Raw genomic sequence first — 17,292 nt, 5'->3', positions numbered from 1 at the left:
AAATAATATTATTTTATAATTATTATGCATGAAAACACCTAAACACATAACGATTCTTTAAAAACAACACGCGATAATACCCGGTATTTAGATCTTTCAAAATATTTATGACGGATCACACCACCCACCATTTTACAAAACCACTAATCGAAGCCATGCCCTACATCCACTCTTCACCAATTAAATCCCGCATCTCACTTCTATATAAATTAATAACCTTCATCATTTTTTCATTCATTTCATCTCTCTCTCTCTCTTCTCCAACTCTTTCTCACTTTCTCTCTCTAAGAAAGAAATCCGACCACCACCGGCCATGTTTCATTAACCGTCCGGTGGTGGTCCGACGAAGTTTCTGGTGAAATTCTCCGGCAAGTTTATGATATGCCAAGTAAACTGTGATCCTTTTCATTTTTTAATTAATAATCGGTACCGGCTTAATAACAAAAAATCAACATTTTAGCCGGTAAAAGTCTACACCTAAACACGTTGCGAAGCCAAGTAGTTACGAATACTAAGAGATATTATGTGTTTTATATAATATCTAATGACGATTTTGTTTTTTGTTATTCTACCATATTTTTGTTATGTAGTAAACCTTAACTGATCTGAACAGTCAAAACAACCCAAATTGTTGAATCGACCCGAACCATCAAGCCAGCCCGAACCATTTACTCCACTTGGTAACATAATTGTTACCCATATATTTTTTAATTTTTTTTTATTAAACATTTTTACCAAACTAACTGAGAAGGTATATTGTTATTTACTAGGTTATTTTGAAGTCAAGAGTAATAATAATAATAATAATAATAATAATAATAATAATAATAATAGTGAATGAGTTTATTTTAGGAATGAATAAGTTCATTCGCATTCCCCCGCTTGCTAACGGCTAATTTCCTATTTTAGGTTTTCAATCCTTTAAACCAAAGTGTATATAAAGGCTTCTGTCGTAATCAAAAGTTTCATCATTCATTTATCATCTTTTACTCATTATTCATCATCATCATTATCATCGTCGTCGTCGTCGTCTTTTACCCAGTTCTTTCTCAGGTACGCATGCACCATTCTTCATTGATCGATTTGTTTAAACTTGCTTGTCATTGTAATCAAGCATTCTTCTTCATCTGAACTTGTAATTGCCTTTCGATTTCTTGGCACTTCTTGAATTGAACCGACTATACAGTAGTTGTAGTTTCTTTGGAACCGTACGTAGATTGTAATTTTCAACCAATCAAGAAACCACCGCTTTCAAGTTTCGATTTTAATAGAACCAATTAAAATTGTTGTTTTGTTTATGTGATCTTTATCAATTTTAATCGTATATAGTTTTCTAAAGTTGTATTATTATTCTTCCTTCCGTCCCATTTTAAATGTCCATTTTTTCATTTATGGTCGTCCCAATTTAAATGTCATTTTTATACATATAAATTCAATTTTCAATTGTGCCCTTACAATTACATATACTAGATGTTTCATTTTAAAAGCTATGGTTTTTAGCCATAATAAATTAAAGGACATTATTGTCATTTTACAGATCATAAAATAAAATGATCAAACATTTCTTAATTTGTGTGTTTTGGGTTCCATGACATTTAAAATGGGACGGAGTATTATTATTATTATATATTTATTGGCACTTCTTGAATAGAACTGATTAGGTACAGTTGTAGAATATTGTAATTTTCAACCGATCAAGAAAAGAAACCACCGCTTTCAAGTTTCGATTTTTTGACCAGATAGTTTAGGGTTTGTGATTTAGCTAATAATAATAATAATAATTGTTGTTGTTTTGTTTATGTGATTTTTGTCAATTTTAATCTTAGTTGTCTAAACCTGTATTATTATTATTATTATTATTATTATTATATATTTCTTGATAATAATATTAATTACTATAGTTAGTATTTCAGGTTGATAATAATATCTTTCTTTCTTTCTTTCTTTCTTTCAGGATGGAAAACAAATGCATCAGCAATATCAGGGCCGGCCCAACAATAGTGTTGGGCGAAACTAGGGCTTGAGGCCCCCGAAAAAATAAGGCCCCAATTTAAATTTAACTATATTAATATATAGAGAAACATCTATTTATAATGTGTAACTGATATGCTCAACTTATGACCACCTTATGAGAGCTCTCGGGGACGTCCGTCTAGAGGGCTTCCATCTCCGTTTAAGCAATCACATCTTGGGTCCACCCTTGCGAGTGATCGAAGCTCCATTATCCCGATGCATACCGAGTTAGATATTGCGGCTATCTCGCTAGAGTTACCTCCGTCGTTTTTCACCAACAGCACCTTGAAAAAGATTAAGCTTCGGTTCCAGACTTATCCTGTAGGGTGTTATCATGTAGGTCTGAGAACTTTTGATTGGCGTGCCGTGAAAGCCTCCCTTCCGAGCCTCGTCACCTTTGATACCTCCGCCCATGGCCATTTTCGTGAGAAGGCGTTCAAAACCATCAATGGGTCCCTTACATTATACAACTAGAATCAAAGGGTTACCTTGTTGTGTTCTCTGGAGAAAACCCTAGAAACCTTCTCGTTCTTGAATACCCTTAGTACCAAATTTGCTTTTAAGACAGTATATGTAAGAAGATTAAGGGTAAATTTGTTTTTAGCCAATATAATATATATGATATAAATGGTAATAATAATAATAAAAATAGGTTGTGTTGGAGATTTAAAAAAGAGTGTAGTGTTTAGGACTAAGGAATGGTGTATACGAGCCGAGCTACTAGAGATCCGCTCGATACAAAACAAGCCCAAGCTTCACTTATCGAGCTCGAGAGCCTTTTCTTAGTTAATCTTTTAAAAATATAATTCTTTTATAAAAAAACACCAAAACCTCAAAGTCAATACCACTTCCTTCTTAGTCTACTCACTCTCTCAGTGATATAAAAACCGAACCTTGCAGTAGGTTATGTTTTAAAATTTTTAAAACTTTGTGGCATTGTTATGTTTATGTTTTCATTGTTTGATTTACTTTAATATTTAGATTTTATTAGTTTGTCTTTTTTTTATGTCATCTTTTATATATTTTGTTCTTTGGGTACTTATACATACTTAATACACTTCAATCACAATAAGTGGTAGCACAGGGTCAGGCATTCATTTAGAACACATTGTATATGAGATCTGCATTGGTTGTTAATGAACTTTAAGTAAACATTATTAATCCTTAATCCGAACAACCTAACTAATATTAAAAAGAAACTTTTAACTTAAAACTTATCTTTATATATACACTACGATTAGCAACATGCTTAAATAGTAGTGCTTCACCAACTCCTGCTTAGAGGATCCAGCCCTACTAGTTAGGCGCGCGCCACTCTATGCAAGAGATGTCATGTTCGACCCACCCTAGTCACGTGGACATAATTTGGTAAATGTGACACAAATTAACAAATCAAATGGATTAAAATCGTGATTTCTAACGCTCTTTATTACTAATGAAAATATGCTCTTCGAAATTAAACTAACACGCACATTTCACGACCATTGATCCGGTACAGTAAGAAAATAACTGGTCATGGCCTTTCGAAACCTTCGTTTGTACTGTTTCGGAGATATTATTGTTGGCGACGTGTTCTTGGGCCCACCGAGAATCCCGGATGCTTTTACCCATGTTTCGAGTTGCTTATCCCATGTATACTGTCTCATGTAATCGATAATCCCTAGAACCAATTCTTTACTCTCTTCATCAACTCCAACCAACAAAGAGTAATCCATCACGTCAATCGACTGCACATGCACAAGAGTCATGTTAAATCGATCAAAAGTACAACTTTCAATGCATGTAATACAACTACTAAAGCATTAAGCTGTTTTGCATAAACGAGCCTAAAAAAGGTTATAACTTTATGCTTTACATGAAATTTCTTGATCTAGTATGAGATTCACGGATAAGTGAGATAACGTGAAAAACTTTATTTGCATAAAACTCGAAAATGTTTCATACCAACTTCAAGAATGCTAATATTATTTAAAGGAATACTAAAACTAGTTATATAGGCCTAACTTTATAAGATTACTAGCGAAAAAGATGATACCGCTAAGAAAGATGTGTCATTCCAAACAGCTCTTTCAAGATTTCTCTTAGCTTTGCCTCCGAGAAAGAGTGGGTTCGTACGCAAGGCTTCCAATAAGTTCATATCAAGCATCGTCCCTTTAATATCCGAGTTATAACGTGATCTTGCAGACCCTTTTAGATCATAAATCCGAGAGATGTTTTTCTTGAAAAACAAATTCTCCATCACCATCACAATCGTTTTTGATTCTTTCCCACCTCTCAAATGCTTCACATTAACCTATCATCAATAAACATACATCATCAAATTCACATTAAAAAAAAAACAGAATCTTCACCGAATGACTAAAAAAAGTCAAGTAAAAAAGTCAACCTGATAAATGCCGACGATTTTAGCAAGACAAGTTGGGCTGCCGGTGTTTAGCGAATCGGTCAAGTATTTGAAATATTGTGGTGCGAATTCCTCAAACGAATCTAGCTCGGTTTTAGTGACTCCCTTTACTAAAAACCGCTCATCTAAAGATTTTGAAAACTCGGCCCCACTTTTCCCTCCTTGTGCAACCCACTTCTTGCATCGGCTCAAAGAACGCATGTAGTCGATTTCACTCAGACAACATTTTTTCCTAAGACCATCAAATTGCTTTGCAAAATAACAAGTGACCGAGAATTTGACTTTTCCGCCGGGTCCCAATTCGTCCTCAAAATGAATTTTTAAATGATGAGAGCTTTTGGGCTCGGGATATAACAATCCGCTTGAGGATGATGAATTGTCGAAATCATTATTAGAGCCAAAAGACTGCCAAGATGAAAGCTTTGGAGCCAGTGAATGGTTTCGGTTGAGATACGGTTTATCAGTGAACCAGTCTCCATATTCTTTGGAAGCAAGGGCGTATGATATTATACCTGTCGGCTCGTTTTCATAAACAGCAACGACTACGTTTTGACCACAAATTAAATGGGCCCCGTCAGGGAGAAAAGACGTTTGGGAAAAGAGCGGTTTTGAACTCCATAAGAGTTCTAGTTTCTGATCTGCATTGGGGAGAACTTGTGAGTAACTCCCGTGTATGTTGCAAACAAGATCTTTGACTTTGACTTTGACTTCGACCATATTTCTCGATTCGTCAACCTTCATTCTTTCTTCAAGAGCCATAGCAGAATCAAAGGAATACACCCGAGCAGGTGTGGAAGTCAACCTCCTATAATGTGGATTCGCGGGTTGGGTCAACAGTCCGGTCCATGCAGAGTAAATTTTTTTAGATAATAACGATGCATTCCCTTCAATTTGACTTTCACCGGTTTCTTCCGTTTGGTCAACTTGATTAAATTGTGGGTCAACGACTGCGTAACTATGGTCAACATTATCTTCGATTGCCGAATAACTTCTTTGGTGTTTGACCTCAACATTAGAGTTCTTTTTATAGAAAGAATCTAGCGACTTGAGTCTTCGATCCCAAACATGCAAACTGATTGTGAGAGAATGTCTCAAACGATTAAGTTCAAAAATATCGATTTTAGTTTTGCATTCTTCAGCACATGGATTAAGCAGACCCTATATCAAGAAACAAGAGACGAACGGTAATTAATTAATAAACAAAAAACAGGATAAAAATTAAATCTCTCTACTTTTTCAAGATCGGTTTTACTTACTATGTATACATCTCTTTCTTTGACTGAATCTTTTTTTAACTCCTCGATTTGTTTACTTAACTCATTCGTATCTGAAACCCCATGTCCCGTCTCATGTAATATATCAGATATCTCATTGTACAACGCTTTTGTCTTGCTCAAAAGCTCTACTACTTCTTTCTTTAACCAATCCTGTTGAACGTGGCCACCGAACTGTAGTACAGATGGCGGCAAACGAACAGAAAGAATATCGATTGGAGAATACCGGAAAAACACAACCATATCCCCCAAGCTGTATATGTCAAACACAAGTTAAGTTAATCACATATACATAAACACATGCAGGATTGGGATCATGTGAGAACTATCGTGAAATTGAGAACTTTGAGAACCATTTTGGACCACAAAAAACCCAAAATAAAAAAAAAATCATAAAACAAAAAAAACACAAAAATAAAAAAAGTAAAAAAAACCAAAATTCTTATTTATCATCCCGGTTTTATAAAAAAAACGTCCCGGTTTAGCTAAATTATACATATACGTATAATATGTACATACATGTTTTTTTATTATGCACATATGACATGTACAATTTAAGGTAAATGATAATGTACATATGTGTACATTACGTACTAGAGATTAAATGAAATTATACACATGTGTATAATACGAAGTTTTTTTTTTATGAAACTGGAATGAAATATAAGAATTTTGGTTTTTTTACTTTTTTAAAATTTTTGTTTTTTTTTTGTTTTATAATTTTTTTAAATATTTGTTTAGAGGTTTCTTTAGTGGTCCAAAATGGTTCTCAAAGTTCTCAATTTTCAAATGGTTCTCTTAGGATCCTTACCCAACTCATGCATATGTACATAAAATGTTAAAAGACGCTTTTACCCGTAGAAACGAAGGCAGTCTCTTTGCAGAGAATGACCGCAGCCCGCGATTCGATTAGCCGTTGTGTGATTTGAAAAACTAAGTTCCAAAAATTTCCCAAAAGAAAGACCCCATGCAGCATTAGACATAACCACCCTAGGGGTCGCGGGTGGGACCCCGTTTACAGGTGGACATCTGAGACACCGGTGCCACATCCATATCTTTCCATCTTTCGCCCCGGGTAGGTTCAGGGATGGAAGCCGTTTAACGTTTATTGTTAAATTCCCCTGTGGGTGAGTATAGCATATCACATGGGCTTCAGCTGGTTTGTTGCAAGATCGACATGAAGATGTCTGAATGAAAAACCCGAATCAAATTCAACCGTAAAATGATAGAACAGTTAATATTATTATTAAAAAATGTACAAAAGACAGAGATATCATTATTATTAAATATACCTAATTATAATGATCATCTTGATACATAAGTGCTCAATCTATTTTGTTAATAAGTGCAGTTTAGGCAAAAAAAAAACAAATAAAATAAAAAAATGCATTATCTGTTACCTAATAAAAAACGGTAATCTTGAAGCGTAAAGGTTCAAATTTTTTTGTTAACAGATGCAGTTTAGGTAAATAAAGAAACTATTAACTTTTATTTGATCGAAACGATAATCTGAAGTGTAAAGGTTCAATCTTTTTGTTAACACACGCACGCTAATCAAGATCTTGAAGGATAAAGGTTCAATATTTTAATTGGCACATGCAATTAACAGTTTTAAAACATATAACTTATTTTTATTAACATTACCTGATCAAAAAGATCATCTTGGAGGTACCTCCCGAGTGGTTTATCAAAGCATCCATAGAACTTTATACGCAAAAGTCTCGATCTTTCACATACGTTACCATTTAACACACACCGGTTAGAAAACGAAACTAAAATGCTCTGATTATTATTATCCGTTGCGGAATAATATTCATTTGAGTCGTCAGTTACTTCAGTTCTTTCGGTTGATTCACATGATGTTGTTTCTTCTATGACAGCAGGGGTAGATACGACAGTTCTATTCATCATCATATCATCAACAGCAACATCATGGTCATCAGGTTTGGGGATGTCGGTGGTTTCCGAGGGCTTTATCATCAATTTAGGTAAAGTAGCACCCTCATCTGCCAGGAAAGATGTCTCTAGTGATAAATGATAAGCAGCAAAGACAGCATACTGAATAACATGTTTGACTTTCTTTAGTTCTTCCCGGCATGACCCTTTTAACAAAACCTACAAAAAAAATTTAAAAATATAAATAACCATAATATTTTGTGAAATGGGTCATTTGGAGAGTTGAAAATTTTACCGTGCAACCTAACCGTCTGGGACAGCCATCGAAAAACATCAATGTCTTGGATGGTTTCTTGGTGGACTGAGTGGCGGCTTCGTGGCGTTCGGTGAACTTTTCCAGTCGAAATAGCTCACATTGGCCCAAACGCGTGGTGGTGATCTTATCCACGGACGGAGTTATAGAAGTGCCAGTACACCTGGCAATACGCTCCAATAAAGGCCGTTTAACATTTGAAACCAATGAGATCTCTTTGGCTAAAAGATACTCTTGTGCATATGGAGATACACTCTTTTCTACCAGTAGCACATTTGGATGACGCGCCTCTATTTTTGAAACAATCATCTTCAAATGATCAATTTCCTGTTTTAACATTTAAGTTTATTGAAAATGTTAGTTTCTTCAAACTTTGAAAAGATTTAACAATAAAATACAGAGAATATAAGTAAAATAACCTGCTGCAGTAACGTCTCCATAGAAGCTAGCTGATATTGAGCCCGTTGATACTCGAGGGCCCCACCTAATATAAGCAATCTCGGGTTCTTGTACTGGGAAGTCATGCGCTTGTGTTTTATATTTTTTGTACAAACTACTCCTTTCACAAACATGCTGAATAGAAAGAAAAACAGAAGAAAAGTTTAATTGTCACGTCATCTGTTTATTTGAAGAAGGAATCAAACTTCAAGAATATTATTTTGTCGGTAACTCGTAGGGGTGGCAAATGTGACCCATTGGGTTGAATTGGTTGTACTAAAATGTATACAATGGGTCAGAATGGGTCAAACTGAAAAAAGAAAATGACTGAAACAGGTCAAAACGGGTTGACATTTCTCGGGGTTTTTTTCTTTTTTTTATGAAACGAGAAAAACGGAGGAAACTTTTTAGTATTTTTACCTTTTTAGTTTTTGATTTATATTTCGATTTTTAGTTTTTGATTTATATTTCGAGTTATGACTTTTTAATTATTTTTTTTTGTATTTTTTAATGAGGGATTTTTGAAATGGGTTAAAATGGGTTTTGGAAATCTCAACCCATTTCAAAAACCCCTCATTAAAAATTTCAAAAAAAATAATTAAAAAATCATAACTCGAAATATAAATCAAAATCTAAAAAAGTGAAAATACTATAAAAATTTCCTCCGTTTTTCTTGTTCCATAAAAAAATAAAAAAAAATAAAAAAAACTCGAGAAAGTTCAACCCGTTTTGACCCGTTTCAATCATTTTCTTTTTTTAGTTTGACTCATTATATACATTTTGATACAACTCATTCAGCCCATGGGTCACATTTGCCACCCCTAGTAACTCGGTACCTTTCACTTGGGCTTCCCGAAGCTATACATTTAATCTTCACATAATCACCAGGATCCATGCTGCCACCTCTGCTAGTATCCGGTTTCACAAAGTTAGCAGCTTGCCATACTAAAGACGTAATAACATCAAGCCAATCATCTGCCGCCACGTATGCAGATTGCAATAGCTGAGATACAAGAGCCCTGAAATGACCCTGAACTACATTTTCCAAAGGCTTTTTAAGCTCGAAACTTTTATCACTTTCTGAAAGAACACTCATAAGTGTATCACTAGATGAAAAAACATCACCCGCGGGTCCCATTTCATCATCATCGTCAGCATACGAGAAGAAACTGGCTTCTTCTTCTTCATCATGTAATGGCAGAGGATACCAAATAAGACCGTTGTTTTCAAAATCTAACGGCTCGTATTGGTCCCTAAATATTGGTGATTCATCACTAGCGGTTTTATGCTCAGGTTCTTGGGTACAAATTTGGTGGCTTTCTAAAACAGTCACCAACGGTTTGTGGTCAATACGACCATCGGTTATAGGCTGTACAGAATAGCCAAGTCTAGTGGAAGTAAAGTGGGCCCTACATGGGCAGTCTGATGGGCTCGAACCAACATCCGAGGTGTCAAGACTATATGGGTTGATGATATTTTTTAAAGAATATTCTCCCTCGTCTTCGTCACTCCTGCCATCAACCAGAATAAGGCAATCAGATAATTATTCGTTTATAAGTTGATCAAGTCGTCAAACAAACTATACATGTTTTATCTAAATAGTCAGTTTTCTTACAAAAACTCTTACTTTAATATCCAGATCAAATTATTTGAATAAAAAATAATCAGAAAACTATAATTTAAATACACATCAGAAAGGGGTGGCGGCGCAGCTTGTTGCCCGCCTACCTGCTATGTTGATGTAATATCTATGTTTCTATATAATGAAAGAAGTAATCCAAATTATAAAATAAAAAAAAAATAAAAAAAAATCTAAAGAAGAGGTGCACAAACTGGTTTAAAACTCAAAACCGGTTCTGTTTGGTCAACAAAAGTCAAAACCGGTTTATGATCGGTTTCGGTTCAGGTTGAAACCGGTTTTTTGACCAGGTTACGATCGGTTTCGGTTCGGTTAACCGGTTTTGGTAGAGAAAATTACAAACCGGTTCTGAACCTACGGATTCAAACCGGTTCGGTTTCGGTTCGATTTTCAGGTCGGGTCGGTTAACCGGTTTATTTGCCCACCTCTATCCAAAGAATCCCATAAAGTAGTTCAGGAGTTACATATGTTTTCAACTTTTCAATGAGTTATGATGTATTTTTACAATATTCATGATTAATATTCCAAAATATCATCAAACTATCTAAAGATAGAAACTTTGTTTAAATCATAATAGTAAAATACACATAAAATAATTAAACAAATAATAAAATATCAAAATCAACAAAAAATAAATCTTGAAAGAAACAAATTCGAGCATCAAAATCATTCGATTCAAATATACACAAAAAAAAAAGTACCTGCTCATGGAATAATCTGGTGATGGTAAATCACAAGGATGAATCTTATGACTAAACTTGCCCCCAAATTTCTGTTTAATCTCAAACCCGCCACAAAATATGCACGATCCGACATCAAGCCAACCTTTCACGCCACTTTTTAACTCATCATCATCATCAACAGCAACAACAAACAAACCGTGTCCTCGCACACAGCTCTCGCAAAACAACCGACTACACTTCCGACATCTACAACAACCGCAAGACTCCGAAACTCTCACACCACATTCACAACATATAAGTTGACCAACATTATCCATGTTGACTTCACCAGATATAGAATTTGTATCACTTGTTCCCCAATAAATTAAAGTTGCAAACTTTATCATCAAGTTCTTGTTATATAATAATAACAATAATAATAATAATAATATCCTATATTTATTATTAATTTCCTATGTCAATAAACTAATAATAAAAAAATGATTTAAGGAACAAAAAAGTCTCCTTTAAATCATATAAATGTTATATACACACATACAATAATATTTGAAGCTCTGAAACTCAAATTGCTTCAATTGACGTAAAGATTTGTGATTCGAACACGAAGAACTCACACTGAGTTTCAAATTCATCAAAATTGAAGTACGGAATCAATCAATTGAACTGATTGTGATGAAATTGATGAACTGGAGTATGAAATTAACCGGTTAAAGAGGTTCAATTTGATCCAAAAAGATGAAATTAGGGTTTTTTAGCAACTGACATTAAACTTCAAATTGATCAAAATTTAAGAACTAAAACAATCAATTGAACATATTATGATAAGATTGAAGATGTAGAGTATGAATTCAACCGATTAAAGAGGTTCAATTTCATCAAAATCATCAAAACAGAGGAAATAAGGGGTTTTTTGCAGCTTCAAATTCATCAAAATTGAAGCTCAGAATCAAACAATTGAAGTGATTACAACAAAATTGATGAGCTGGAGTACGAAATTAATCGATTAAAGAGGTTCAATTCGATCCAAAAACAGAGAAATTAGGGTTTTTTGCAGCTTCAAATTCATCAAAATTGAAGCTGAGAATCAAATAATTGAACAAACTAAAGCAAAATTGATGAACTATAGTATGAAATCAAGTGATTGAAGAAGAAATTAGGGTTTGCAAGTGCGTATGAAGTTGAAATTGAAACTTTATGTGCTTTTGCTTTACCGAATTTAATGGTAGTGCTTTCATTTTCACTACTCAGAAACTGTATTTAAAATTGTAGATTCATTATATTATACACACACAAATAATAATAATAATAATAATAACAATAATATTTTTTTTTCTATCGTCTCGTTAAGTTATCTCACTGCGCGAACACACTGCGCCTCACCACCTCACTCAGGCTAACTATATTGACATGATCAGGATCCACGCTGGCATCCGAGTTTCGTTTGACAATCCCAGTAAAACCCAGTTGACTCACCCCGTCCAAAGGCACGATAAGAAAATAATAATAATAATAATAATAATAATAATGTATTTAGTAAACCCTAATGAGATTTATGTCTCTATTTGGACTGTCTTAATCACTATCTAATCTAAGAGAATCTTTAACAGGGGTTTTTTAATGGCCCACCATTGTTTCACTTTTTTTGAATATTATTTTACTTGAATCCCCCTCAAGTGTTTTAACAAGTTATTTATGTCACCACTTATCTCTAAATGGGGTTCACTTTTCATAAGGGCGGTAGAGGCGTTTTCAGGTATCCCTTTGCAGGAGCGGGTACACCACCGCCAGCTAAGTGCGTATCCGTTGAAACCATGTTAAGTGGGTTATAGTAATCGAAGAAAGATGAGGAGAGGGGGGAGGGGGTTGAATGTAAAATGTGGTGTTTGGAGAGGTGAGAGGTAGACAAATGGTTAGACGGGTACGTAGGTGATAACGCAGCCTGTGATAATGGATGTTTGACGGGTACCTTCGGTTTGTAATTAGTTGTTGAAGGGGTGTTGGATGTTAGCCAAGTCTCTAAGAGTCCCGCTTAATAATTAAATAAAAAAGGTTGCGTGTTAACGAGCTAGACAGAGCCTAAGCTCAAGCTCACGAGCCAGCTTGAGTTTGCTATCTTTAAGCTCAATCCGAGTTATTTTGCAAGCATATATCGAGTAGCTCGCGATGCTTTTGTTTAAATCTCTGATGTCAATTCTAAATATGTAACATAATCCACGTTAAGTTGGTGGTTTTGATAGTTGATTTGTGTCTTTGAGTAAACGCTCGTAGATAGATTGGTAAAAAGATTATAACTTTTTTTATTTTTAAAAGTAGTTTTCAGTATTTTAAATTTATTGTGTATGAGTTTGACCAGCAACATAATCTAACCTGGTGATTATGTCATGTATTTTTACCATATCGGTAAGTTTACATACCAAAGTATTCATAGCCTGGTGATATTGAAGTGTGTGTATATGTAAGATTGAAGGGTTCGAGTTCCGTTGTGCAGATTTAGAAGTAAGATTAAATGGGTGTGTGTTTATAGTTTTTAAACAAATCAATGTAATTAGGTTATATGAAATTAACTTCCTTTTTTTAATTCTTACCACTTTTAGTGGCTTTTATTTGCATCTAAAAAGATTTCTAGGTGAATGACGAATTTGGTATAGGATCATAACAAGAATGATTTATGTATGTGTGTGACCTCTTTTGAATTTAACTATATGGGTACTATGTATGGAACTTTTTAAGGATTTACAAGTTACAACATGTGATCATCAAAAGGTTTGTTGGGTATACCTAGAAGTCAGTCTTGAACAATTTTGTTCATTTACTATTTTTATACACAATATAGTTTGTAGTTTATTCAGCATAAGTCATCTAAGTAAGTTAATTTTCAACAAGTATGGTATTCAAAACATAACTTTTAAAACATTTGTTTATGGCTACTTAAACGTATTTTGTAAACCATTTTTGTTAATACAACCGGTGTCTTAGCTTAATACTTAGTTATGCGCAAACTCGTCAACCACAAATAATTTTTCAAACTTATTAATGATTCAAACTCGGATTCATATGGTATATGAACTAATAACATTGAGTGACTAAATGTTTGTTTGTGCAATATGTCATATACATGCTTTATAACTTAAATTATAAATATTTGAGACCCTTTATATTAAAACAACCTTTAAGAGTACATAAGGCCCTACACAGAATTAAAGGTAATCTAATTGTCGAGTCATCGACACGTAGCTTTGATTTGTTTGATTACTCCTCATTGATTTTATTGTTGCGAATGATTACTTTTTTAATTCTAAAAAGTTTATTAACTAGAATTGGTTCGGTTCGGTTATTACTTATTAAACGCCACAAAATTAACTAATTGGTTTTCGGTTATTAGGTTGATTTTTCGGTTTATTTCGATTAATAACCAAAATCAAGACTACTTCTGGAACATCCCTATCCTTCGTTCGAGACTGCCGACATTACTCGTTATGAGGCGAGGATAGGCATCAGATGACTTCACTTGAGACATAACTTCTTCCGATAACTGAACTTCAAGTCTTAGCTACCCGAAATAAAATAGAATAAGGGAAGTTGACTTCGAAACCGTACTTTGAGCTACCTACAGGAGGAAACTTCAAGCTTTCTATGGCACTTATCCCATCCTCAACTCGGTAATCTATCTTTACTGACTTGCCTTCAACAGCCTTAGCCCCAGGTGGTGTAACAGATAATTCAAGTAGACAGCCAAAAACACCGGTTCTATCTCTCAGACTACCTTGAGACTCAACAATGACTAACTTCGGTACTGAAAGAACTTGCTTCCCGTATTGTTTTTGAGTGAGAGACCAGCCTTTAGGCCGTCTAGGCTCCTTGCTATCTCAGTCTCAGTGTTTGAGAACAAGAAGAGCATATTCTGTAAGAACAATAGGAGATTTGCCTCCTACTAGACCTGGTATACCTTGATTAGATAGACTCTTTTATGTGTCAAAGAGAAAGAGCGGGTTCTCGTTCATATTTAGGCTAAAATTTTTATTTAAAAATACGTGAATACATGAATAATGTATAAATGCATAAAATAGAGATATAAATATATGAAATTATTAAGATATAAATGCATGAAACGATAGTATAAAATTAATGTACAAAAGCTAAAATTATATGAAAATAACTAGTTTGTTCGGTATATCTCACCTTCACAATGAGTCTTGAAAGTATATAAAATGTGTCCATGTGAACATATTTTAAAACCAGTGAACAAAATAAAAAAATTGATATCATAACCATCAAAAGATTTTAAATGTAAAAGGTTTAAATTATAAAATTGATAAATTATTCATAATGAATTTTGATGATTTGATCTAGTGAAACACCTTCATGATCGATCCAACTGAATTATATAAATAACTAACTCCAACATGATCAAAGTTTAAACCTAACATGGTTCTGCTTTGAGGAACCAAAATACTCAATCACGTTGCTTACCAAGATTAATAACTAACATGAATGTCGGTTCATTTGTTAAGGCTTAAGTACAAGAGAATATTCGTTTTTACCATCGTTCTTAAAGAAATGAAATAAATTATGGGTTTCATAACTTCATTCGTTTCTATATTCACTTCATCTTGTGCAACATTTTATTAACTAAACCGTAAACCTACATTATGCATGTTTACTGAAACCCAAATCAAACAAACTAAAATACAAACTATTAAATATTTATTTTAATTTGTCCCTTCACATGTGTTCATAACTACCTTTTGGTTGCCACTCACGCACCATATTCTCGACCCACAGTCCACCGCCACCTCCTCTACTACCAATCACCACCACATCAGCGTACTCAATACTGACTCAATGCATATTGATTCAAAGTCCTTTAACCATTCAGATATTTTACTGATTCAACATTTACTGATACAAAGGTTACCTAACAGTCTTTAAGACATGTAGAAAACCTACTTGTAGGAAACACGTTACATTATATAAAAAATGGTTTCACTTATTTTTATAATAAGTGAACTTTATGATCAGGGCCGTCTCGTGGGTAAGCTAAATGAGGTCATGGCTTTAGGCCTCCACTTTTAGAGGGCCTTCATTTAAAATCAGAGTTATGTATTATGGAATTTTGAAATTAGAGTTCTTATAGAATTAGTAACTCATTGATAACCATAAGCTAATGAAGACTGCTTCATATCCATTATCAGTGCATATCATTCATATTTTGTAGTTCTTGTATACTCTAGCGTTATAAACATAAAGAAAAGAAAAATGCCTTAACATTTTAGTTAGTTTTAGGCCTCCGAAAACGTTGAGCCGGCCCTGTTTATGATAGGTGAAAATAATGACTTGCTATGTGTGCTAACAGAATAATAATGTGTTTTACTGTTTTAATCAGGGAAATAATTAAAATCATATAGAAGATTAGAAGATATTGTTGGTGTTTGACAATACCTAGACAAGAAACATGACTAAGTCAATAATAAAATTATGAATTTGATAAATTATAGAAGAATCTAAATACCGAAAGTTATTCAATTATTTTTATCAATCTATCAAAATTTGACATGATCTTTTATTGTTATTTTACTATTTAAATGTTTCATGTAATAAATTATTAAAAAAATGAAAGTCATCTCCATTTCTATGTTGATTAACTAATTAATATAGCTTTTTATAGATTAAAAAAATAAATCCATGCCAACAACTAACCATAATAAAAAATAAAAAGACTACCAAAAACCAGGCAAGGTTGATCTATCTAAATCCAAGTCATCAAATGAGACTTTAAGGGGTTTTATTTATGTACCAATGTTTTTATAGCATGAAAGGTCACAACAAGTAATATATGTACATTTTTTGCAGGTTATCCGTTGTGTGATGTATGAGAATTGCAAACGTGGGGCAGATATATTTTGATATTTCTCGCAACTTATGAAAATTGCCTGGTTACAAAGTTTTCAATTTAAATTTATAAAACTTTAAAATATCACTAATTTAAGAGTTTCAACTACAAAATATTAAACTTCCAACTCGAAAATGTTTAAAATTTAAAGTTAACAAAAAAATAACTTTGAGTCAATACAAAAAAGTATATATATATATATAAACTAAAAAAAACAATTCAAGCAAAACAAACCCAACCCAACCGAGTGAGATTTTGCTTGAGCTTGACTCGTTTTCAAATCGAAGTGAGTCAATCGACTCATTTTCAAAAGAGCGGCAAACAGTTTGGTCAACTCTACCATGTGCTCATTTTATTATCAATAATAATAATAAGAGTTTAGTAGGTGGTCAGCAGGTGGTCAGCAGTAACTCCGCCCATGCTAAAGGGAACGTTGTGTTTAGTAGGGTAGGGTTTGCTATTCAGAAGGGGGTAGCGGCGCAGCTTGTTGCCCGTCTATCTGTCGTTAGTCTGTAATTGTCCCGGTATAAATTTTAATTAATATTAAGTTGACGGTGAACCTGAAAAAAAATAATAAGATTGATAATGCTAAAAGTTTAATATTAATTAGTAGTTTTCTTTTTAATATTGCACAAAACTTGGTAGCTTCGGTTGAGCTTTTGGTTTGGTAAGAATGGCATCTTTGATTGGTGTATGAGTGTGCCGAAATAACGAAGGGTCAGTTTTATGCTTAATTGTCTTT

The 17,292-nt window shown here is 33.7% G+C and overlaps 1 protein-coding gene across 1 annotated transcript; it reads right to left on the bottom strand.

Moving 5' to 3' along the window:
* Positions 1–3,317: 3,317 nt before the first annotated feature.
* On the bottom strand, positions 3,318–11,068 carry LOC143530168 (putative 1-phosphatidylinositol-3-phosphate 5-kinase FAB1C). The gene is made up of 10 exons (XM_077025781.1): positions 10,679–11,068; positions 9,175–9,849; positions 8,320–8,473; positions 7,883–8,227; positions 7,336–7,806; positions 6,547–6,878; positions 5,674–5,944; positions 4,400–5,575; positions 4,049–4,306; positions 3,318–3,740 (listed from the first exon to the last, which is right to left on the bottom strand). Exons 1-10 carry the CDS (start codon positions 11,044–11,046, stop codon positions 3,489–3,491), a joined length of 4,302 nt encoding a protein of 1,433 aa, XP_076881896.1. The 5' UTR covers positions 11,047–11,068; the 3' UTR covers positions 3,318–3,488.
* Between the last annotated feature and the right edge of the window lie 6,224 nt (positions 11,069–17,292).

The sequence above is a fragment of the Bidens hawaiensis genome, unplaced genomic scaffold (genome assembly GCF_021521415.1).
Source record: "Bidens hawaiensis isolate Kalapana, Puna unplaced genomic scaffold, B.hawaiensis_p1.1 tig00008858_1, whole genome shotgun sequence".
Taxonomy (NCBI): Eukaryota; Viridiplantae; Streptophyta; class Magnoliopsida; order Asterales; family Asteraceae; genus Bidens; species Bidens hawaiensis.
The sequence above is the reverse complement of the archived record's forward strand: the minus strand, read 5'-3'. Positions and strand labels throughout refer to the sequence as shown.